This window comes from Osmerus mordax, chromosome 22 (genome assembly GCF_038355195.1).
Source record: "Osmerus mordax isolate fOsmMor3 chromosome 22, fOsmMor3.pri, whole genome shotgun sequence".
Lineage (NCBI taxonomy): Eukaryota > Metazoa > Chordata > Actinopteri > Osmeriformes > Osmeridae > Osmerus > Osmerus mordax.
This window is the reverse complement of record NC_090071.1, coordinates 13,414,513-13,438,858: the sequence shown is the minus strand read 5'-3', so window position 1 is coordinate 13,438,858 and position 24,346 is coordinate 13,414,513. Positions and strand designations below refer to the sequence as shown.

General features: G+C 41.7%; 1 protein-coding gene across 4 annotated transcripts in view; it reads right to left on the bottom strand.

Moving 5' to 3' along the window:
• Nucleotides 1–2,794: 2,794 nt before the first annotated feature.
• The window catches only part of LOC136966340 (EMILIN-1-A-like), a 105,329-nt gene continuing 83,777 nt past the window's right edge, over nucleotides 2,795–24,346 (bottom strand). Inside the window, exons 3-8 of one of the 4 annotated variants that reach the window (XM_067260820.1) lie at nucleotides 8,825–9,024; nucleotides 6,330–8,669; nucleotides 6,097–6,117; nucleotides 4,926–5,042; nucleotides 4,480–4,614; nucleotides 2,795–4,207 (exon numbers count right to left, since the gene is read on the bottom strand). In XM_067260820.1, coding sequence (XP_067116921.1) covers nucleotides 3,885–4,207; nucleotides 4,480–4,614; nucleotides 4,926–5,042; nucleotides 6,097–6,117; nucleotides 6,330–8,669; nucleotides 8,825–9,024 — 3,136 coding nt within the window. In that variant the 3' untranslated portion in view covers nucleotides 2,795–3,884. The remainder of the gene's footprint in view (nucleotides 4,208–4,479; nucleotides 4,615–4,925; nucleotides 5,043–6,096; nucleotides 6,118–6,329; nucleotides 8,670–8,824; nucleotides 9,025–24,346) is intronic. The other 3 variants (XM_067260822.1, XM_067260821.1, XM_067260823.1) reach the window with 3 other exon arrangements.

The window sequence follows — 24,346 nt, the reverse complement described above, 5'->3', positions numbered from 1 at the left end:
TGCTTTTACAGCTCTGCACTGACCTACAGTAAAACAGATGTGTTGATAATACACACAGTGACACCATCAATAAGGGTGTGTGTGTGTGAAGATGAAATATAAACAGGATATCTATCAGTACCCCACCCTGTTGTAACCACACAGCTGGTGTGTGTGTGCATGTGTGGTTGAGTACAGATTCCAGCCTCAAAACCTAACCTCTCTTCTGGTCTCTCACTTGGCTACCATTTTTCTCATACTCCTGTTGTGTGAATATAATTCAGTTAGTCTTGACATACTCTTAAATGTGTCTTTAATATTTTGAAAGACAGTACCAAGTGTTGGGTTTATGTCTGTTTGTCTTCCTCTTGGAATCAGATTAAAAAGAAATATGTCTCCAATGGCCTAGTCGTCAACAGTGCAGTTCAGATATACTTTATAGTACAGTTCTGTAGATCAGATAACAGGCTCTACAACAACAGCTGCCTGTCTTCTACATGCCCCTCTATCCTCTCTATCTCTCTATCACTAACAGCTCCACCGTCTTTGACTTTGAGTTCACTGAGTCTCTTGCTCTCTTTCCCTCTCAGCAACTATTCTACTATTTTCCCCCTCCCCCCTCACACTCTCATTCTCACTTCCTCTCTCTTTCTTACACAGTCTCTCTCACTTAGTCTCTGGCTCACAAAAACAGCCTACCTCATCTAGATCCTGCATGCAGCTCATCTAGATCCTGGCTGGTTTCTGGTACCTTGACAACCACCCACATTCTGAACTAAGACAAAAGGATGTTGGCACATCAGTAAATGTACTCTGTTGTGCCAAGTTCCAAAACAAATGGAAGGTTTGGTTTGAATAGGTTGTAGACTGCAACACCTCACTCTCTTAACTCCCTAATCAACAAATTGAGGAAGAAATGATGCCATTTCAGGCCTCTGAAATGACTCATACAGAGGGTATGTGGCTGTAAGTATTTATTTCAATCATACGTGTTGTCAAAATTCCATATTCAAGGTAACAATTATTTGGGTAAAGGCGAGAAACTTTAGTTAAAGACAGCTGCCACTTATCCAGTCCGACTTTTGATGAGACGTCCTATCACTTATCCTAGCAAACTGTAAACAAACTTTTCTCTCCCATACATCTGCCCTTGGGATTGATAGAGTAGTAAGACATGTGGCCTGTGGCCCTTGTTTTTGGTCCAAGTATCAGTTTGAGATGAGCAGGGAGAGTCTGGTCCTAGAACTGCACTCCTGATCTGAAACATACAGCCTGATCCTGTCAAAGATGAGTGGGAGGATGTTACAGTGTTACACCATACACCCAGCCTATGCTGTCTCTGGTGAGTATCACAAGGTTATGTCAGGGCCAGGAGGAAAGTCTAATGTCCCTCCTCTCCTTCGTCTTCCCTCCCTTCTCTATTTTCTTCTCCCATCTCGCCTCTTTCCTTTCCTCTCCACTTTCCTCTTCTCTCGATATTTTCCTCTTCCTTCTCATCTCTCCCTCCTTCTCATCTCTCCCTCCTCTCCTATCTCAGTGGGTGCCCTTATTTATCTCGCTATGTAAATACTTATATTAATTTGATATTCTTAACTCAATAAAGGAAAGCAGAGCTTTTTTTTTCAGAGCAGCTTTCTTTATGATACGCTCATGATTCCCTTGGCTGCCGCTCAACACATCTTGTACCAGGGGGGACAGGTTGAGGAGGATGAACAGGGTAAGGTAGAAGGAAGACACTGAGGCCCTCATGTACGTACATTTGCAAACGTAACGTTATCAGAGCCATGGCTAACCTGCAGAAAGCGCACGCTGTGATACTTCAGTTTACGTCGGATTTACCAAACCTGCAGTTCATCGGCTAATCAGCGCCTTTCTCCGCCCACTATACTGTAAATTGCGAGCATTTAAACGCGCAATTGAATGGGCCTCCTCTCTTTCTATCATGGATCAGCCACCAAAGTCAAAACAGCGAAAACAAAGATTTAGTGATAACGAAATTGATGTGCTTGTTCATGAGGTAACAGCAAATTTAAATATATAAGGCCGGAATTCCACACCGACATAAAAAAATGCCATCTGGAACGAAATTACAAAAATAAATTATGCAATATCCTCGACCCGCAGACAGTTGGAAGAGGTGAAAAAGAGGTGGCAGGACCAACATTTGTAATGTAGCGAAGAGTTTAACAACTGCTGGAATGGAATGTGAACGCTAAATCGGAGATTCGATGTCATCTTTGATTTCTTCCAGTAACTGTAATATTGCATGGCTGCTTAATCTGTAACGCATAATGATTGTGTTCACTCAACTGAAAAAGTGTGGTCCTTGTTGCAAAAATCCTTTCAGCTCGTCTCCTTGGCCTTATCTTCGTCTTGCTCGGATTACTGCTGCCATTTCACTAGGAGGCATATGCGAGGAAACCCGCAACCTGGTTTACACCTGCTTTTAAGAGGCGGAGAATTTTCACCGCAAAATAGAGCCGCGCTTTCACGGGCGTTTTTTATTTACATACCGCGGAATACATAATTTGGCACAATTTACGCATCTCCTCCCATCTCTTTATGGGAAACTCCCACTTTCCCCTTGACCCTCCCGTGAATGCATATGCATGCACGCAGACAAGGAAAAGCGCAATTTGCCATTTTTAGTTCCCGCGACAGGCAGTCTGCGCTTTCACCTCAGTGCGGCATGTTTGTACATACCTCGCCATGCTTTTACGTGCACGTTACGAAACAAATACGCCTGAAGTGGGCGCAAAAGCGTTAGTACATGAGGCCCTGAGTTTGATCTCTCATAAAGTTAGACTGAGCACTATTTAGACTTTGTATCAAGTAAAATGATTTAATCCTAGGTAATATAATATCATCTAATGGACTCCCTGACTGACATGGGCTTCTGTGTGTAGACATCTACCAAGTTATTCCTCCTTGATTTGGTGGCTATAAAGTTATGTTGATCATAGCTGATGGCTGAACAATGAGGATTCTATGTTTTTACAGCTGCATAAAAGTTTTTAAAGTATTTAAAGCATGATGCCATATGGCACTGTAGCAAAGGCACGGCATGGCACACACATAGTATATGGCTGGAATAAAGGAATCCTCATAGGTGTACAAAACACACAAGCAAACAGAAGCTAAATGTGCACGCTAACATGAAAACATAATTTACATGACTTACAAGGGAATTCATAGGAATAAAAAAGTTAAAAGAACTTACAAAATTCAAGCAAACAACTATTACTTTCTGGTCCACTCATATCAATTGTTTAGGAAACTTGAATATCTCTGGCTCTTAGACATTAAAAACATTTTGCAGCAACATGGGTAAAAATTTGAAATTTAAATATGAGGTAAAACTCATGTTCAGCTCTGGAAAGGTGAGGATGATGATTCATACCCAACTCTTGGTCAATTACAGATGTTCTTGTATTTGAGGTGTGTTTGATTTACCTTACTTCTATTTGAGCTGTGTTTGAGTTACATTGGAGAGGGTGTACTAAATCAAACGCATGAGTGGTCCCATAACTGGATTGAGTTATGGGATTTCAGGCTTTATAAGGATAAGAATATAAAACATCCTGCAGTAGTACAAACCTGTGTAAAAACACGTATTGGAAATAATGTGGAGTATAGGTTATAATATGAGAAGGTATGTGCTTTGTTAACATAATTTCCTGTTATTTAAAAGTTAATCAGGTCTCAAAGTAATATCTAAGTTTAGGGATAAGGTGGAAGACCAGGAAACAACTTCCTTAACAGTTCAGAGGTTCATTTGTCATTCTTTGGACCCGTCATTGTTTTTCTTCTTCTGTTTAAAGCCGACGTCAATAAAAATCTTTGGTGTTGAAAGAAGTCCTCTCCATGTCTTCTCTAGAACATCCATTCATACATGCATCCTACAATCACATCTTCTCGTAAAGCAGCATTCCGCTAAAGATGGTGAGAGGTTCCACAGAGTGGGCCAGCTTGCCCATCACCAGGTCGATGCACACAGTGTCCCCCATCTGGAGTGGTAGGATGATATTGAAGACCGCCAGTGAGCCTGGGGTGTCCTTGGCCTCTGCCACGGGCTTGTTCTCCAGACCCTCAGGCTGGTAGCCTCCAGAGTCCACACGGGTAATGCCATAGTTAGACTTGGAAAGGACTGCCTCGATCTTCTCATTCCAGTAACCTGTCAAGATGGCACTAAAGAAGTAGTGGCCGTCAACGGGTGCCTTGAAGATACCTGGGGGACACAGGAACCAGGCATAGGAGGAGAGTTGGAGCTCAATGTAGAAATGTAGTATTTTGAACACAAAACTTAGTAACTGGCCTATTCTAATTCCAATCCATAGTAGCTAAATGCATTAGGTAGAATCTCTACACGATTGCATTATAATCAACTGAATTTCAGATTAATGTGAACCATAAAACCTATTAGCAACCAAATGTACCATTGACAGTGAAGAGGAACGATCTGTGCAAGTAAGAAACCTATTGGCTCTGTGTTGTAGTCACCTGTCCTTGGGTTGTAGAATTCTCCTTCGTTGACAAAGACCTTGTCAAAGACGATGGTTCCTGCATTGACCATGGGGTTTGTGAGGGCAGCTGAGAAGGACAACTTTGGCATATGGGCATCAGCACCAGGCAAACCTGATTGGGATATTATTGGAGGAATGTTTAGAACAACATTGTCTGTGATTGTCTTAATTTCTGAGAAGATAACTTGGAACTGGCTCAAATTCTGTATTCAAATAATAATTGTTTAGAATCTCTGTTAGGACATGAGAAACTCAAGGATTCAAATGTCATGAAAACGCAATCCTTGTTCATCTCAATGAGGTAAAGGTAGGTAAATGTAGAGTCAGTGGCGCTGCTAGGACGAATCACAGTGTATTCACACAAATACAGTATCATCCAGCAAAAAACAATTGCCAAAAAGGTCTCCTGGTTTCTTATCTTACCTGGAAGTCCTCTGAGACCAATCTCTCCTTGCCTTCCTGGAGGTCCGTAGGGACCTTTGGGCCCAGGTAGCCCAGCAAAGCCCCTCTCTCCCTGGGGACCAGGTGGTCCAGGTAGGCCTGGGACAGGGGTTAGGAGACAGAAAGATAACACACTTTTGTTGGCGTCGAATAAAACTCTCCAAATACATTCAACAGAGTTTTACAATCAGACCGGAAACATAAAATGTAAACATGCTTGACACACATGTAAGTGGACTGTAGACACTATAATGGCACATTGAACATATTAAGAACAAAAGTAAGCTGGTAGCAAATGAGTCAGGACATTGATCTTAGTGTTAACAAGATTGTTTTCCATTTATAGTTACATACGTTATTCTTCATTGAGAATACATATTTATGCTTTCCACATTTACTGCTCAGTCAAATCCTAGTCCACAAAAAAGGGGAATTGGTGTTTTGATCACACACGGTCGGTTGAAACAATTAAAAAAATAAACTTTCACAGGGCAAGCTCAGAATTCCTCTATTATGTAACCCTGTGTCTGCTTACATAGGGTGACCAGACGACCTCTTTTACCCGGACATGTCCTCTTTTCGAGACCTAAAAAATGCGTCCGGCAGGGATTCCAAATTTGTCCGGGATTTTGCCTCGTCGGATATTTGTGTTTCTCTGGGTCTTTCACAAACTATTACGCCCTTACAAGTTTTGGAAAGGGTATCTCCCTTACATTCCACCTTCTTGCGCGAGGTCTGACTGTAGAGACCCCCCCCCCCCTCGACGCAACGAAGTGTCCTCTTTTTCACGAACTCAAATCTGGTCACCCTAGCTTAAAGCCCCAGCACTATTTCACCTGTGTAATTCCAATGTTATACAAATAGACACTGTTTTAATTGTAGGATTACAGGTGAATTTGTATATATCTTTGGTGGTGTTTGATGATTGTGTTGTGTATATTGTTGCTTACTCTGTCTGTCTTCAGTGTGGATGCAAATGGTGTAACTGAAGACTGTCTAAAATACTGTACACTGTACATTGACTGTGCAATAGAACCCACTAAGAACTTCGTATCATAGACACAAGAGACAGTTTTTCATTTTAGAAAGGAAAGGGTTAACCTTGCATGTACAGCACAAAGACAGTGTTAGTAGAATTCTAAACCATTCAAACCTCTTTGCCGCAGTACAGGGCCTACAAAGGTAAACAAATTGGAGGTAGATGGTGAGTTTCTCAAACTCAACAAAAAGACAGCTCAGACCGTGTGTGCAGTCAGACGGTGATCATATCATATCATTAACAGCAACTGTAAGTCAGCCAGTCTGTCAGATAGCCAGTTGGTCAGTCATACACTAACTCAGTCAGAATAATTAACATGTAAATCAAAATATTATTTTACAGCTGACCTGTGAGGTTGTGTTCTGGGAGGCTGTGGAACTCCTTGAGCAGGTTGTTGACGGTGGAGTTCAGGCCCTTGATCTTCCCATGGATCCCATCAAGCTGTGTAGTCTTTATGTCCTGGATGACCATTCCGTTGGAGGTCACAGTTGCGTTTAGCCCATTGATGCAGTTCCACAGCCCTGACACATGCTTGTTTAGTCCATCTTTAATCCTTGCTAGCGAGTCAGACACTCCATCCAGCCTTGCGCACACTCCTTCCATCTTGGATAGCCTCTTTTCCAGCCCGTCGGAAGAATGCTTGCAGTCACCAATCTCAACCACCAGCGTGCTCTCAAAACGGCGTACGTCCCTGTCAACTCTGTCCAACCGGTCAAGGCTTTCCTCAATGTGCTCGTTGACTTCCTGCTGGATCTTATCAAGCTCAGAGATGATCTTGTCCTTGGTGTTTCCCAAGTCAGTTATGACGCTGCTGTGCTTCTGAACTGTGTGTTCCAGACCCTTCAATGTGTCGTTAATGGAGCTGAATGTCAGGATGACTTCCGACAGCTCACCCTGAAGTGTCTTCAGGTGGTTGTTGTTGAATGTGCCCCCAATCACACTGTGGCCATCAAGGGGCTTTTGAGGTTCAACCAGCCTTCCTCCTCCAGTTCCTGTTCCACCGACTCCTGTTCCTCCTGCTCCTCCTCTTGCTCCCCCAGTGCCTGTTGGAGTGTCTGGGCCGATCTTACACTGCACAGTGCACTTATCCATGTCTTCCCTCAGCCTCCCCACCACTTCCTGGATGTCAGAGCATACCTGGGAACAGGAGTTCTGACTGGAGTCCTTGACCCGGATAGCATTTATGTCTGTCTGCCAGCGGTTCAGGGTATGCAATGTGTGGTTCTTCAGCTTCCTCAACTCATCCTCCACCCTCCCACAGGCGTCGCAGTCATTGCCTAGCATCTCAATCTCAGTGACGATGCGGTTTAAGTGTTCTCCCTTCTCCCCTGTCACAGCTTTGATCCTGAGGATGTCTTGGCTAAGGTCAACAACCTTGTCCATGAGGGAGTCGCCAGAAATGGAGAGATCTTTGAGACGAGTGTCAAAGCGACGGATGTCATTCTCGTTGGCGATTACCTTCCACTCCAGGGACTTCACTGTGTCTTCATCAACACTATCTCCTCTCACTCCTCCTAATCCTCCCCCTACCCCTCCTCTTCCTCCACCTTCATCCCTTCCCCCAGTTCCATATACTCTCCCTCCTCCTCCAATGCTCCCTCCTTCTTCTTGGATTCCCCCACAGCCACACTCCTCCATCCTCCTGTTCAAGAGGGAGGTGTTGTTCTCAAGACTAAACAGCCGCTTGTTGTGATCTGACACCTTATCCTTCACCAAGCCCAGGTCCAGCTCCACATCTGAGATTCTGAAAGCTTGGTCATCGAAACGATCCAGGAACACTGTCTTTAAATCTCCCAGCTCCCTGTGGAAGTAGTCCTTCAGGACCTTCTCCATGTAGGCAAAGTTCTCCTCTGGAGTCCTCTGGACTGTGTTGTTAACTCTCCTCTCCAGGTCCCTCAGCCTGCTGTCCAGTCTGTCCTCTGGTCTTCTGGTGCCTTCTATACTACCTCCACTGCCGCCAAATCCTCCTCCCTGTCCTCCTCCAAAACCACCACCATTGGAACCAAACAGCTCCTTGTCCAGGCGGTTCTGTATGATGTCATAGTTCTCTGACGCAGAGCTGATCTTCCGTTCGGCATCCGTGACTCGGGTCTTAAGGTCATTGACAGTATCGCAGCAGCCGTGCGAGCGGGTCAGGTCCCTCCTCAGTTCATCCAGGCTCAGACGATAGCGTACATCCATGGCGTTCAGCTGCTTCTCAAGTGCACGGATCCTCTCACGGCCCTCTTGTTGCTGTCTGCGCAGGTCATCTACCCCAGCCTTGCAGGAGGAACAGGACAGTGACACCCTCCGCTCTAGTTCTCTCAGGATCTCCTCCTTAAGTGCGTTCAGCTGTCCACTGCTGACACCACCGCCTACAAACGCCCCCCCTAGATTGTTTCCCGTCCCGCCCTTCCCGTTGATCAGGTGGTTGTTGATGCTGACCAATGTCTTGTCATGGAGCTGGGTCCGGTTGTCCAGCTGGTCCAGTTTTGTCTGGATGCTGTGGATTGTCTCTTTCATCTCTGGTTGGGCTGCGTCTGCAGGGTTCTTGCCCCCTCCGGAGCTAGCGGTAAAGCCTGGTTTGCGCAACTCCTCCTGGAAGCGCTCGTTCATGCCCCTAAGTGTGGACTGCAGGTCATGGAGGTCCTTGGTCAGGCTCTGGATCTTGTCCTCCAGCTGACTCATCTTGTCATTGTCTCCTCGACCTGGAACATAGTCAACACTAGTTCAGCTAGGTCCCATACAGTAGAAATGATTATATTTGTTAATCTAACCAACCAACACTATTCTAAAAACACATGTTTAAGGGTTGAGTACATAAACTTATGTTTTCAAAAGACTATACATTGCATTGACATACCACTCAGCACATGACCAGAACCCGTACCAGTTTGTCCTGGTCTGGGTCTTGGTCGGGTCGTGGCAATTGGGGTTCCCGACCCAGCCCCAATTGGTCCCTCGCTGCAGTCTTCCCCGATGTATCCATGGCAGCACTTCCACTCCATCTCTGTCACCATCTTGTAAGCCACCTTGTACCTAGGCCTCATGTAGGTGCGGTACCTGAACAGAGAGAAGGAGAGAGACAGACAACAAATCTACATCACATAATTTATCTTCTGCTGATTTGATGCATTTACACCTATTGTGAACAGGTAACTGTTTGAATTTCCACAGAAGCCAAATTCTATTGGTGTTTTGTAGTTTCAGTAAAAATGATTTAATCAGTTAAATGAAAATATATTATGTATTCAAAATACTTTACATGTATTACTCAAATTCCCATGTGTATTTGCACACTTTGCTCTATATAAGCAACTTGCTTCAGGAATTCAATGTCCACACAATCTGTTTTCCGAGCCCTGAAATGTTGATATCGTAAACTTGTTTAAGCCTACACTCTCAGTCAAGGACTTTTGTATATATATTGTTTACGTTTCTGAAAGTCAACCAAGTCGTTACTGGCCACAAACCCAGAGTAACAAGCATTTTCTGCCTAATTAAACTCAAGTCTCATTTGAGGTTTTCTACATTGAGTACACAAAGTATACAATGACCACACAGTATAAACAGAGCAGGTGAGTTTCCGGCCCCAGACGCCAAGCTTGAGGTAACTCTAATCCCTGCTATTCACCAAAATACCAACAATGATTCGATCCTCTGCAGGGGAATCTGTACAGATCTCAACACGTTTGTAGTGCAATTCTTTCCAGCTTTTTTTACTAGTTTTGTTTTAAGAATTTGCTTTCAGTTTTTTCTTACTATTTTGTTAAACAAAGAAAGAAAGAAAAAAAGTTAGGAACGGGAAGCATGCATACAAATACCCAATCATGCAAATAGAAAAAACAGAAATGTTTGAAAATGTATAAAACCAATTGCTCTGCACTTGATTGGCAACTTCAGGAAATTCTACAAAACATACAGCCTAATGCTGCCTACTTTGTCAAAACTCCCAAATAAGCTGCTTAGGCACATATGTGACATGGTCCAGTGAAAAGGGGCTCTTGTCAGTATTCCTTATTGTCTGCCAAAAACGCTTATTTCAAAAAAATGTATGACAGTTTTCATTTTCTTGCATATTACAAATGTTTAAGTGTTGAAGAAGCCACTCAAAATAAACAACATGTTTAGGATCACTAAATACTCATAATTTGTTCTTGTTTACCTAAGCTTCCAGTTGAGTTTTCTTTGTTTGACCTGGCTGTTTTCAGAAGATGCGATTTGCACCAACAATTTAACACATATCTTGAACCATTATCGGGCCAAGTACAGTGCAGTCAGTACAAAAATACTGGGTGTTAAAACACACATATCTAGGATAAGTAGATCCTGGAATTTAAACGAGTGTGAATATTGTGTTATTTGTCTTTTCTTCACTGCGGTGAAATAACCATCGCTTGTCGCTTCTAATGATTAATACAAAACAATCACAACTCTCTTTAAGGCGTGAAAAAGTCTAAAATCTTGGAAGCCGAATATCTGGGCTAGAGCTTTCCAGGTTTACCCACATAACGAGGAAGACAGTACAACATGTTACCATGTGCAAAGGCAACTTCATGTCTCCAAAAATGATTGATATAAAGCAAATCGAATTCATGGCTGACGCTAAAATAATGCTTTACACATCCGCCGGTCAAAAAGTGATACTCTTGTAGTTATGATCAGTGACCTATGCTCTTTTGTAAAGCTCTCTCTTGGAAGTCGCTTTGGATAAAAGCGTCTGCTAAATGCATAAATGTAAATGTATATGAAGACTCTTGAGAATGTTTAGTATACAAATCTGAGAAAAAGTTGACTGTAAGATGAAAAATTTATTTATTGTGATTATTTTAAATATGCATGCTTGGCTAATTGTTAGGGATGTTTCCAATTAAAAGTCTCCCTTTGCTCCTCAGCGCGCACGCTCCACATTCTCACACACTCAGCCTTCCCTTGACACACGCGCGAGCTTGGCGAGACGCACACACAACATTTCAGGAGATTGTGGGCTGACCAAGCCCCCACTCATTCCTTGGCTTGAAGCAAAGGCCCTTGTGGAGCTTGATGGTATTGCCTTTTCAGATTTGGTATCCCATTGGTAAGTCTGCAGCATGGATTTTTCAATACAGTGACAATTTGTGAAAAAATCTACTCCTCATGGACCATAGCTTCAATTGACTTAAAACGTGGTATGTGTGTGTAGGATACATGTCTTTCAATTTGATGTTTAGCCAAAAGGAATGTAATACAGATTTATTTGTATATTGATGAATATACACCTGTTGCACATATTTCATGTGTCCATAAATCAATGCCACATTGACCTAGGAAATTGACCAGTTCCACACACGAGGAAGACACTACAAAATGTTAAGATGTGCAAAGGAAACCTCATAATCTCCAAAGATTCTCCATAGGAGGCCGATGTCCACTAGGTGACTTGGTTCAATGTTGGCAGACTGGTGACCAGGCAGATGTTTACAGCTCAACCCCCACACCACAGATAGGTTGGAGGGGGTAGTAGGATTAGAGAATGGTGAGGTACAAATAACAATTAAAACTAGAGAGGGTACAATTTCTGGGGAAATTGTGGGGTGTGCTCCTGTATTTTTGTACGCCCTTCGACTGGTTAGCTGCTGCGATTCCCACACAGCAGAAGTCTAGTAGTTAGCTAGCTCTACAATTTACCGGGGCTAGGTCTGAATCTAGGATCAAAACGGAGCACAGCTGCCAGCTGTAGGTATATGCAGGTAGCAACGCTTGTGCAAAATAAATATTTAGCTGGTCGGCTCCATGACGCCGGTTAAGTAGGGCTCGTGAGATTGCTTACCAAAAGAACGAAGGGGAACCCACTTGTCTAGCAGATTAAGACATGTTCGTAGGTACCTAGCAAAAAGTAACCTCAACTTTCCTAGACTTTTAGCTACAGTACTAATGCTGAGGGCTCGCTGATATCGCCGTCTGTCTTACTAGAATGACGTTGTGACGTTAGGCTAGCACTGAGTTCCCTTGTGCGACACAAAGGACTTTTTGCCACAAAAACTTAATTCAAGCCTAAACCGTGCAATGGAACGTGAATAAAATACAAGCAACTCAAACAGGACCAATATGAACATTTTGACACCAACATTGTCTATGTAGACTGCTCTTGCCAAAGGCAAGCACACCCACTAACAGTAAGGGTGAGGTACCCACCGGTCAAGTGTGAACTAGAGCAGCAGTTCAGTAGTGAGACTGTCACAATCACTTTGACAAAAATTTCAGAACCTTGATGTCCTTTTTCAAAACTCTAGATAAAAAACTTAAAACAGTCATTACTTGTAACACAGACTGTCACATGTTCAAAGTATAGCATTGTATGTTCATATCTTTAAAGACACCTTGCACATACAGAATCATTAGTCCATTAGTCAAATTTATCATGAAATACCATAGGAACATTCACTTAGACCATCCACACACAAGATAGTGATACCCATAGTTTCACCATGTAGTTGTTTGTACAATGAAAAACAAAAAAACTATTCTACAGTACGTGTACATGTACTGTAGTGTTCCTCACCTGGCTAAAAAAACAAACAAACAAAGCAAAATAAAGGATTGATTACTCTCCTACATTTCCATCCACCCTGTCTTGTGGATGTTGCCACAAATTTTCATCCACATCGCAATAGATTTTTTCATGATGGTTTAGTCCAATTTGTTCATGGTAATTGGTGTCGATGGATCTTGTTATACTTAAAATGTCATGTTCTAAACTTGGAATATTGTTTGTCAGTTTCTATAAGACTATGCATTAAGAGTAATGCAACAGTTACTTATCATTTTGAGCATTAGTATCAATTGACAGGTAGATCATTGTAATGTAAGGAAATGACAGACATTTCAGATGTTATGTGTAAATTGCATTTTAAAATTGTAATACTTTGATGTTAAATTGTGTCATTTAGAACAGATGATTATAGTTCAATGAACAAATTATCTAAGGTAAATGTGTATTGTAGCCAAGCAATTGAAAATCGTGTTAGCGTTTTGAAAAATGTGCATTTTGATCATCAGTTGTGAGTTTTGTGTCTAGAGTTTTGAAAAAGGAAATCAAGGTTCTGAAATTAGTGTCAAAGTGATTGTAAAAAGCTGTAAAAAAGAGTTTCTGATGTAGCCCTGAACAACAAGACAGCACCAGCCATTCTATGAAATGTTATCAAGTTACATGTAATGCCTGGCAGAAGAATCCAATGTAGTTAAGGTCATTTGGTTTGTTTGTTAAGGACTGTTTTAAATGATATATTGAACCCGCTCTGGAGTCTGTAGTATATTCAACAGCTGTCCTGGGGGTTATTCCAGAAAGCGGGTTCGACAAACTGTGAACCTAACCTTGGAACTCTGAGTTGATTTACCCTAAAATGGGAAACTGATTGAAATGAGTTAAATCAACTCGGAGTATGTCCACTCTGAGTTAAGCGCGGGAATGAGAACTATTAAAACCCAACGTCCATGGAACTCCGATACTAGGATCCACCATGGCACCTAGCAACAAAAAACGTTGTCCTACTTCAGATAGAAGTGTTAATACGAGTTTATGGTGAATCTGATCACATATTCTGGGAAAAAGCAACACGACTGTAGCAGCGTAGGAGAGACAATTGGTGTGGGAGACAATTGCTGGCCGAGTCAATGCATACAGTAGTAGCAATGCAGTAGCCAGTCCATACAATTGAACATTTAACTAAATTGTCCGTTAATATTACAGGTGAAAAAGTGGTGGACTTGGCATGTTTAATGTTATATGAACATACTACGAACAGGTAAGGCATATTTTTCTGAGGCCTATAAGCTTGTGATTGTAGCGTATACGTCACCTTAGTTTTATATTTGACATGATACAAAGTGAAGCGGCTGGGATGGGAATCAGCGGTTGGGATGGGAATCAGCACCTCCAAATCTGAGGCCATGGTTATCGACCGGAAAAGGGTGGAGTGCAATCTCCGGGTCGGGGAGGAGATCTTGTCCCAAGCGGAGGAGTTCAAGTATCTCGGGGTCTTGTTCACGAGTGAGGGAAGGATGGAGCGTGAGATCGACAGGCGGATCGGTGCGGCGTCCGCAGTGATGCAGGCTCTGCATCGGTCCGTCGTGGTGAAGAAGGAGCTGAATCGAAAGGCGAAACTCTCTATTTACCAGTCGATCTACGTTCCTACCCTCACCTATGGTCACGAACTGTGGGTAGTGACCGAAAGAACGAGATCGCGAATACAATCTCTCCCTTAGAGATAGGGTGAGAAGCTCGGTCATCCGGGAGGAGCTCAGAGTAGAACCGCTGCTCCTCCGCGTCGAGAGGGGCCAGTTGAGGTGGCTCGGGCATCTGATAAGGATGCCTCCTGGACGCCTCCCTGGTGAGGTGTTCTGGGCACGTCCCACTGGGAAGAGGCCCCGGGGAAGACCCAGGACACGCTGGAGGGACTATGTCTCTCGGTTGGCCTGGGAACGCCTCGGGGTCCCCCAGGAAGAGCTGGTGGAAGTGGCCGGGGAGAGGGAAGTCTGGGCCTCCCTGCTTAGGTTGCTGCCCCCGCGACCCGACCCCCGGATAAGCGGAAGATGATGGGATGAGATGATACAAGATAAATATCAGTTGGTGCCCATTTCAACTTGTAGTAGCAGTAACCCCCAACAGAATGCTTTACATCATAGGATGATGATAATGATTAAGATGATGGGGGGGGGCGGGGAGTCGATCAATAGCTGCACACAGATGTTCATTTAATGGCAGGTGAATTCTGCATGCGGAACTGTGGAATTTTATGTAATCTCATGTATTCCCAGTTATCAGTAAAGGAGTTGTACAAACTGCATCACATGAAGCAAGTGCCAAAAACTGACCGAGAGATGGTGTACTTAGGGCAGAAGAATAAAGGCTGATCTTGAAATTGATTTACTGTAACATCAGTTACAGGAGGATGCATGGTCACAGGTGAATAATGTTAATTTTAGGAACAATAGCCTATATGAATACTCATTGGGCCCTATCTTGCACCCAGCGCAATTGACTTCGTCAATGACGCAAGTATCATTCCTAGTTTGCACTCGACGCAAAGCGGACTTTTCCCTCCACAGACGCACGTCGGTAAATTAGGGAATAACACTGTGCTCCCGGGGCTGGTTCAGCGAAAAAAGGAGGCGTGTTCCGGCGCAAACGTTCCCTGGTGCTATTTTGCAGTTTCAGAAAAACAATTCCGCCACTGACCAGGACAAAAGTAGTCTTAAGTCAATGGCGCGTTATTCAGATGCTATTTTAAGGGCACAAGCTTGGTCCGTGCGCACTGCTGGCGAGGCCAGGGTCTTCTTTCTGCAAAGCTACATTACATTGTTTTGATTTACATTTACATTTAGCAGACACTCTTATCCAGAGCGACTTACAGTAAGTACAGGGACATTCCCCCGAGGCAAGTAGGGTGAAGTGCCTTGCCCAAGGACACAACGTCAGTTTGCACGGCCGGGAATCGAACTGGCAACCTTCGGATTACTAGCCCGATTCCCTCACCGCTCAGCCACCTGACTGATTTATGGCGTGTTAGATTTCTTAACACTTTAGAATAATGGTCCATTGTTAACGAGTAGCTATGCAGGAAGTAATAGGTAGTTCTACATTAACACCGAATTTACTACTATTAACTAATATGGAACTAAGATTAACTAAGCAGTAAGTAATAGCGAATTTAGTACAAAGGTAGTTCCTTGGTAGGTATTTGATTATTACTAAATAAATATATCCTCATTGAGAACTACTTGTGAACTATGACCAATTAAGAAAGAATAACCAATGAATTACTAATCACAGTAATGTCTAAAAAGTGAACAATTGTTTTTTTACTCTTAACATGGTCATAACATTTCAGAAGCTTGTGCCTCAATGAGTTCTTTGTGGAAACCAGTTTGTGAATATTAACGTTATAACACGTCCCCGTCCCCCCTAATATTTGCTCATACTGTATGATTATGGGACACGTCCTCCCCAATATTTGATCATACTGTATGATTATGCGGGCAATTTCGATGTGACTGCTATTACGTCTTTCTGCAGCTCAGAAAATATCAACTCCCGGCCGGTCCATTTTCCAAATCCAGTCGATTTAGCGTTAGGTTACCGAAACCTATTTGTCCTGAAATTCATGTTTTCCCTAAACCTATACTCTGGTGCAACGTCAATGAGTGAGTTTGGAGCGCGAAATCATTTGGCACATTTTTATGGATGGTAAATATCCAGTATTTGGCTAACATAATCCCTTAGATAACGACTAGGTGAATTTCACTAGAATTTCGAATTGTAGAATTAGTGCGAATTTCGAATTGTAGAATTAGTGCGAATTTCGAATTGTAGAATTAGTGCGAATTTCGAATTGTAGAATTAGTGCGAATTTCGATTGCAATACTATACAGTTTGTATGAATGGGACTTTTTACAAGCTAGCCGACAGCTAGCCTAGCTCTACACCTAGCAACAACTGTAGCTAGAGTTTTGGGCCATGTTCCTGTTCTCTGAATTGGGTTATCTAGCAAGTTATTTTACAGTCCTGCCATTTGTTCTTTCTTCTTTCATCATTTTCATCCCTTTGGAATTGAGTTGCTGTTGTAGTTCGCAGTAGTGGCCAATGCTAGACTCATTATAGAGTGAGTAGGCCTATACGTTAATTAGGGTTCCTCCGGTAGGAGGGAACCTATTGTATTCGTTCGTTTTTTGCCACAATATCCTTGTGTTAATAAATCAAATATAATTTTGACCGATGGTTTTTCAAACCTTTGTGCCTTCAAGATGACATCATTCTGAAGTACCATACACAATTTAACCTTGATATGTCAATATATGATTGAATTGCTCCACAGCGCGCGTGCTCCAAATTCTCAGACTCATCCTGCCCCTTGACACTATGGTGACCACCTGTCGCGCTTTGCGTTGTGTCGTACAGCATTTTCACCCCTTGTCCCGCACGTCCCATATTGAAAATGTTGTACGATACAGTGCAAAGCGGGACAGGTGGTCACCCTACTTGACACGCGCGAGGTTGGCGAGACGCACACACATCCTTTCTGGAAATTGTGTGCTGACCAAGCCCCCACCCTCTGTTTTTAGCTCCTGTTTCATTTAGCTTCCAATCGCAGCTCGCCGTTACGAATATAAATTATTTTTCAAAGTGACTTTTGACCTGAATCCAATGATTATTCATCTAAATAAAACCCACTCAGGAGAAGTACTGCTTCTTTATGTGCTATATAAATAAAGTCTTACTTACTTACTTACTTTATTAATAGTATTTATGTATATATAATTGCGCAGCTCCCCCTGTCAATGATCTAGCACCTCCTCAGCACCTGTATAAAAAATTATCTGGCGCCGTCCCTGCCCAGGGTTTATTGTAACTGGTGTTGGAAAACACATGTAGTAGGGCAAAATAGAGGGACTGGGCAAAGGGTGCTGGTGTGGAAAGTCCCCAAAAACTGTGCAGAATGGGAAGAAAATATTAGATGACATTGTATCGAGGCCCAATTGGAGAAGAAGCCATAGGATATTTACAATTGTAGTAGGCCATTAGATCTGTTTTAAAAGTTCAGGGGTGTAATTTGTTGGATATGAAGCCCCCACCCTCCACTCCAGAGACAGTTGGTGACAGAGAGGTGCAGACATTAAGTTAAACATAGTCATGCGTTAAGAGTAGAGTAAAAAATACAGATCCCCCTTTCTGAATAAAGTTCAACTGATCTGATTTGTTTATTTCTGTTGCTATGAAAACCAGTTTAGCCAAGCTAACTAACATTGTTTTTAGCTAGCTTGCATTACCATTCAATAGCTAACAAAACATTAGTAAAAATAGCTTGCTAATCGAGCAGAACTTGTTAATGCAGGAGACTCAGAGACCTTAGCGCGTCACTAGCATCTCGTCATATCACGCAATCAGAGCACAGCTAGATAATCAGCTGTCAGCGCTCTTGAGTACCCAGCATGCAGTGCGGCAAAGACTTGTGGAAAATAGTTCGGTTACAATGGCCATGCGAGGGATTTCAGTTATCGTCTTCGTTCAGTTAGATGTTTGTAATGTTATTGTTTGTTAGTTAATATAATCTTGTTGGTCACCCTGAGTGTGCATGTCGTGTAGTTTAATGGGAACAGAGAGTCGGCTGTTATTCTACCAGAAGCTGCACTCGCAAGGAGCTGGACATGGGCTGTACCTTAGCCAGTTGCCTATGAGGCTACTCTTGAGATCTACTCAAGAATAAAAGTGAATATCTGTGGTTTTCAAGCCATCTTTGAGAAAGTTTGAAAACACTGTTGTGGTTGATATGTGTTGATTGTGGGAGGTAATTTTTGGACTACATCTAAACCTCATGTGGCTGCTGCAGCATTTCTGCTTTGGCATGACCTGCACTTGGAGACAGGGAAACAGCATGGATGGGGATAGTGTGCGGGCAGATGTGTCTTTATATAGGGTGAAATGGAATGAGAAATGTAATACAAAATGTCTGAAAGGGGTGTATTTATGTAAGTGTCCACATTCTTCCCTTTCTACTCATACAATCTCAACAGTTGGTGTGTAGCAGAGAGGATAGAGAGACTGACTTGTGACCTTATGCTCATGAGTTCAAATCCCCATTCAGCCTGTTGTTGGCCAAACATGAAGTAGTTTTGCGCCATTTTGCGGAGGAACCCGCATCGCTGCTTGCAGCTATATTTAGGTTCCTCCGGTAGGAGGGAACCTATTGTTACTGTTTGTATTCTTATTATTAGGTTCCTCCGGTAGGAGGGAACCTATTATTATTATTGGTATTCTTATTCTTCTTATTATTTTTCTTCTCCTTGCGCCCCAATATCTCAAAAAGTCCCTGGTCATATATTTGGCACATTGATACTACATCCAAGTGGGTACCCCCACACCAAATATGGGCCACATCGGACCATAGGGGGCACCACAGGCCACGCCCAAAAGTCCGATTTTCAAAGTGATGGCATTTCCACCCCATTGCTCCAATTCTTCTGAAACTTGGTGTGCATGCCTCATTTTTCATGAGGAACAAAAAAGCCTCAAGGACCCATAAGGTCCGCCATGATGGATTTTTCTGTACTGTGATAATTTGGGAAAACCTTCAAAATTCCTCTTCTCTTGAACCAAAGGTGAAATTGACTTGAAATTTGGTACAGATATGTATCATTGACGTATTTAAAAACGTTACTTAAGGCAATTGAATCAAGTACAAAATGGCTGAAATGGGTGTATTTATGTAAATGTCCACATTGCCTCAATATGTTTGTGTCACTAAATCAAATGTATTTTTGAAGGATGGTTCAAACCTAATAGGCTTTAAGGTGACATGCCCCTGAAGTCCCATGCAAAGTTTCACCTTGATATGTTGAAATATGACTGAATTACAGCTGTTTGAACTTCGACCAAATCTGACAATGCTCGCCATTGGAGAAACAGCTTTTTTTTATTATCCAGTTTTGTGTAATCCCTGTCTGGGAATGTCTCAATTGGCTGAGATGTTGTGCTGGTAAGCAAAGGGTTGTAGGTTCAAAACCAGTCAGAGGCATAGTTTTTAATTTTTAATTCTGACAAAACGGTTTCTAGTCTTCCGATCAATCCTCCGATTGTAAAAACATAGCAATGCGTGTTTATTTGAGCCCATCACAACACTCTGATCATCTGTTTAGCGAGACTGTGTAAACCACTGCAAAACAAGCCAGGTTCACCACAGTATCTAACTACTTGTAGTCTACGCATGGTAGAGATAACTCTAATGAAGTAAATTGATTGTTCAGGTGGATCCCTTGCCTGTTGCACAAATTCATTTCAGTAACCTAAGCCAGGACACATTCCCACTAATGCTAGGCATGATTTAAAATTCCCTTCCATGACAAGTTATGGCACTCCAAACAACCTGTTTAAAAAAACGATGAGAAAGTTATTTTTTACAGCAGCAACCAGTCATCCCGTTGTCCGTTTTTATAGGAAATGTACAAGCAGTTTCAACTTAGGCTGAATCTAACAACGCTTACCACAGGAGAAACAGCTTACTTTTTTATACAGTAACTGAACATGACAATATTCAACACTGAGAATAGCTCAATGGGCTGGCATGGTGACCTTTAAAGTATAAGGTAGTTGGTTGGATTCCAGCCATTATCTTTTGGCCTGTCATAATTTTTATTATCTGTTTAGTTAAACAGGATGACATCATTCTGAAATACCATGCACAATTTCATGCAATTTCACCTTGAAATGTCAACCGTTTCTTAACCCTTTGAGGAGTACGATCACACCTGTGTGATCAGTTCTGGGTGGGCCCTGCGGAGTACGATCACACAGGTGTGATTTCGAACGAGTCCTTAGAATGTCCAGTTTGGCTTATTACGTAACAATAAAGCCTTCAGCAGTAGCCTACGTGTATATTATAAACATAAGTCTCAATGTACTGTATATTTTGCAAAAGTATACCTTTATTATCCATATGTAAACGTTCAGACAATTTAGTTAGCTAATGTTAGCTAACCAAAAATAACTTACGCTTTACTCACGTCACCTAGTAAACCATAATATTATCTGTATTCCTTGACTTGGCTATCACTTTCAAAATATTTTACTATTGTACAACCAACCATAGATCGAAAATAATCGATATACATTCACAAGTATGCATCTAAAACATCCGACATTCGTCTGTCTTTCGTCTCGTATTTACTTGCGGCCATATTGGATTTTTTGGTGTTCCGGCAACAAAGATGAACTTTGATGATGTACCACTTTACCTCGTACACCTCATTATTTTCTCGTGAGAAGAGTAGGTTATCTCGTTGACCCTTTGACACCCACAATCGATTGAGTACTGATCAAAACAAAAAACATGGCAGCCTATATTATCGGTAATAGCCAAGTTAGCTTGTCGACAGCTACAAACGATCATATACCATATCCGATCACTGTGGATTCACTTATATGAATATTTCAAATTCGGAACAGTAATGACAGTAAAGTTATACCCCTAATTCGCAACAACCTATAAAAAACCCACACAAACACGTTTCTTAATTTTTACCACAGCATCCTTGAATTAGTTTCAGGTACATGTCCAGGAAAGGGTACAATCACGTCACTCTCACGTTACATATCAATGAATATCATAACCACAAACATTGAGCCATAAAACATATCACAACTCAAACATGTACAGCATGTTTGAGTTGTGTGATGTACTGGCTATATTTAGGACCTTTACACAGGATCCACTATGGACATCCAGGATCATGATGGGCTTGGCATATCTGGGTCTGTTGTCTTGACATGTCAACTGGCATTTATTCATACACTTACATTACACAATGAAACAAAACAACATTCTTCCAGGACTTAGACATAACCTAAACAACTACAACAACTAAGTAGAATTAGGTAAATAAAAGCTGTTGGTCAGCCCTCGAAAATGAAAAACTTTGCCACTGATTAACTTTTAACAAGACATGGACTTCTAAGTATCTGTTTACTGAGGTCAAAGTGAAAGCTGTGAAGAAAAAAAACTAACGCTGACATAATAAGAACTTGACTGATTCAGTGGGCGCGGGCTGATGGTTTGCTAGTTGAACTGCAGACCCCTGATCATTACCTGTCAGCTGTCCTTCGCATATCCACCTCAGACATTCAGACAGATTTCGATGCACTTGTTCAAGCCCAGTGGATTTCTCTCACAGAACAAAATGAAGTGAAAAAACGTATTGCTTTTTGTATAAAATTGATCAATTCCACATCTTTAACATACTGCAAAACAACTTTTCAGTGTTTGTGAAGATTAACTGGTTACAAATAAAATGAAACACTTGTTGTTGTTTATACTGTTTATTACTTCTTTAATATTTCCTATTTGACCTACACCAAAATATAAAATATTTATATATATATTTACAGAATATCCTTATTCTTCTGATAACCAGTAGCAGCTAATCAAAATATATACTTTACTGCTTTTTACAATGGGAGAAAATGAATAGTGAGCAAATTGATGAGGCCCTCCAACACATTTCAGGTTTCTCATGTGGCCCCTTGTAAAAATGAATTGCGGACCCCTGAGTTACGAAGCTGGGCCATGGAGCTAACCCATGGAGCTAGGATTTTGATACTAGGGAGAGTGTGGCAAGATGATTTAGCCAAGGCCATAGGGCAAGAAGCCCAAATTACAGGTGTTGGCCATCCGAAGGGCATGGGACAGCAAGGTGGGACCCGCTATAACACTGAGCCATGAAATGTTAGGTCTCAGTTCAGGGAAGCACTTTTAAACTGTAGCACTTTCTATTTTGAAATGTTTTATTTTGCTTAAAATGTTTTAGTTTGGTAGCTCAGTGAAGCACTTAAAATTTTTATTTTTATATATATACAGTATGATTGTGCTTCAAATAAAAAAAATATTTACCTACACCTTATTCTTGTTTAAGATCATTTACATAATATATATGAATGTATATGGAGCGTGATAAAAAGGTGACCTTGAAATTGTGGCGACGCAAGGAAAAATTTGGGTGCACCTAAATTTAGTGCTGGTGCACCTAAATAAAAAAGTTAGGCGCACCAGTGCAACCAAGGCAACAAGTTAGTCTGGAGCCCTGATTCACATTCACCTGTAAAATTAGAAAGGGAGATGTTCAATATATAGAAAACGGTCAACAGCAGGCAGTCAAGTGGTATGACAAGAGGTGTGTTCATAACCCTATGAAACATTACAGTCATACATTGCTGTCTTGTCATTTCAATAAGTTGTTATTTTGAATAAGCATAAAGTCTGGTTTATTATATGTCTTCCATCAAGTAGCTCTAGCCTAGATTTTCCAAACAAATTACACATTTTTGCAATACTTGAACTGTGGCCTGACAATAAATGATGAATAATAAATGTTCCATCAACACGGAAATCAATGGCAGTAGATGGTAGCAAGAGATCACAAAAACTAGCCATCAATTTAGAATGGATGTCTGCATTATTGGGTGTGCTTTGCCTTCGGCAAGGGCACAACCTTTGTTCTCTCACATATATATTATTGGGTGTGCTTTGCCTTCGGCAAGGGCACAACCTTTGTTCTCTCACATATATATTCTTTTTTTCTTTCTTTTTTTCTTTTTGCCCCCCTAGAACTCAGTCAATATTTGGCCTACATAGACAACGTAGGTGTCAAAAGTTTCGTCTTGGTAGCGATTGAGATGCTTCTATTGGAATTTACGTTCCGTTGCATGGTTTAGGCTTAAGTTAAGTGTTTGTGGCGAAAAGTGAAGCTAACGGTGGCTAATTTGCTAGCCACAGTCACTGACGTTACTAACGTCACTGCGTCACGAAAACACGCGTGACTACTTTTGGCAGAACATTCGTTTCGCATCTGTTAACTTGGGGGATAGCTAGGCTAACTATAGCTTTACTTCAAGGCAGCTGCAGAAACGCCACAAGAAAAGAGGCCAGGGTGATAACTATTTACTAATTTTACTTTGTGATATGACACACAATTGTGATGTGTAATGTACAATATAAGCTGATATTATTAAGGAAGTACATCTACTTTCGGAAACAGTAGTCTACTATTTCACTGAAGTATTAGCATCATGACATTAGCCTGTGTTGCCCGGGCAACACATACTACAGTGGTCTATGATGTAGCGTTATCTGTTTTCAATCGTTAAAATAAACATTCCTCACATATACATTTTCGTTGTAGGATTTATTCTGACATTAGAAAACGATTTGTTGGTGAAATTACCATTACCTGTGGTTTCAAACCAGTGTAGCTCACTGCAACGCTGTAGCTTACGCGAGACACACTACAAAAACATCTACACTACACAGCTGTTTAGGAAGTCAAACGGCGACAGAACATGTTCGGCACTCCCCTTACTTAAATCAAAAGTCTATCTAACTACTAACCTGAACTTCTTTGCCACAGCCTAAACGTTGTCAATCTGTTCATGAAAATAATTAATTTCAGCTTAAACCGTACAACAGAACGTTAAATCCAATTCAACCAACGCAATCGCTACCAAGACTAACACAGCAGTAGTCTAGTACTGTACCGTAGTAGTACAATTTACCGGGGCAGCTTCTCCACACAGGGCTATATCGCATTTTGCGTTGTTACTGACAATGATCGCTACCAGTGAGCTTTTTATGAATGAGCGATTTTCCACTAAATAAATGTCAAGCTTATTTACGTTTTGGGGGGCATATTTTCAGTTAGCAGATGGTACTGTTTGAATCGCGATTCCATCTTCTACTACCGGGTAACGTCATAGAATAATCTTCAAAGGGGGTTCTTTATTAATGAATGAATGCAATGAGTAGGCTAAATGCCTGAAAATATCATGAGAAGGGAAAACCTTAAAATGACGTTTAAGTCATTA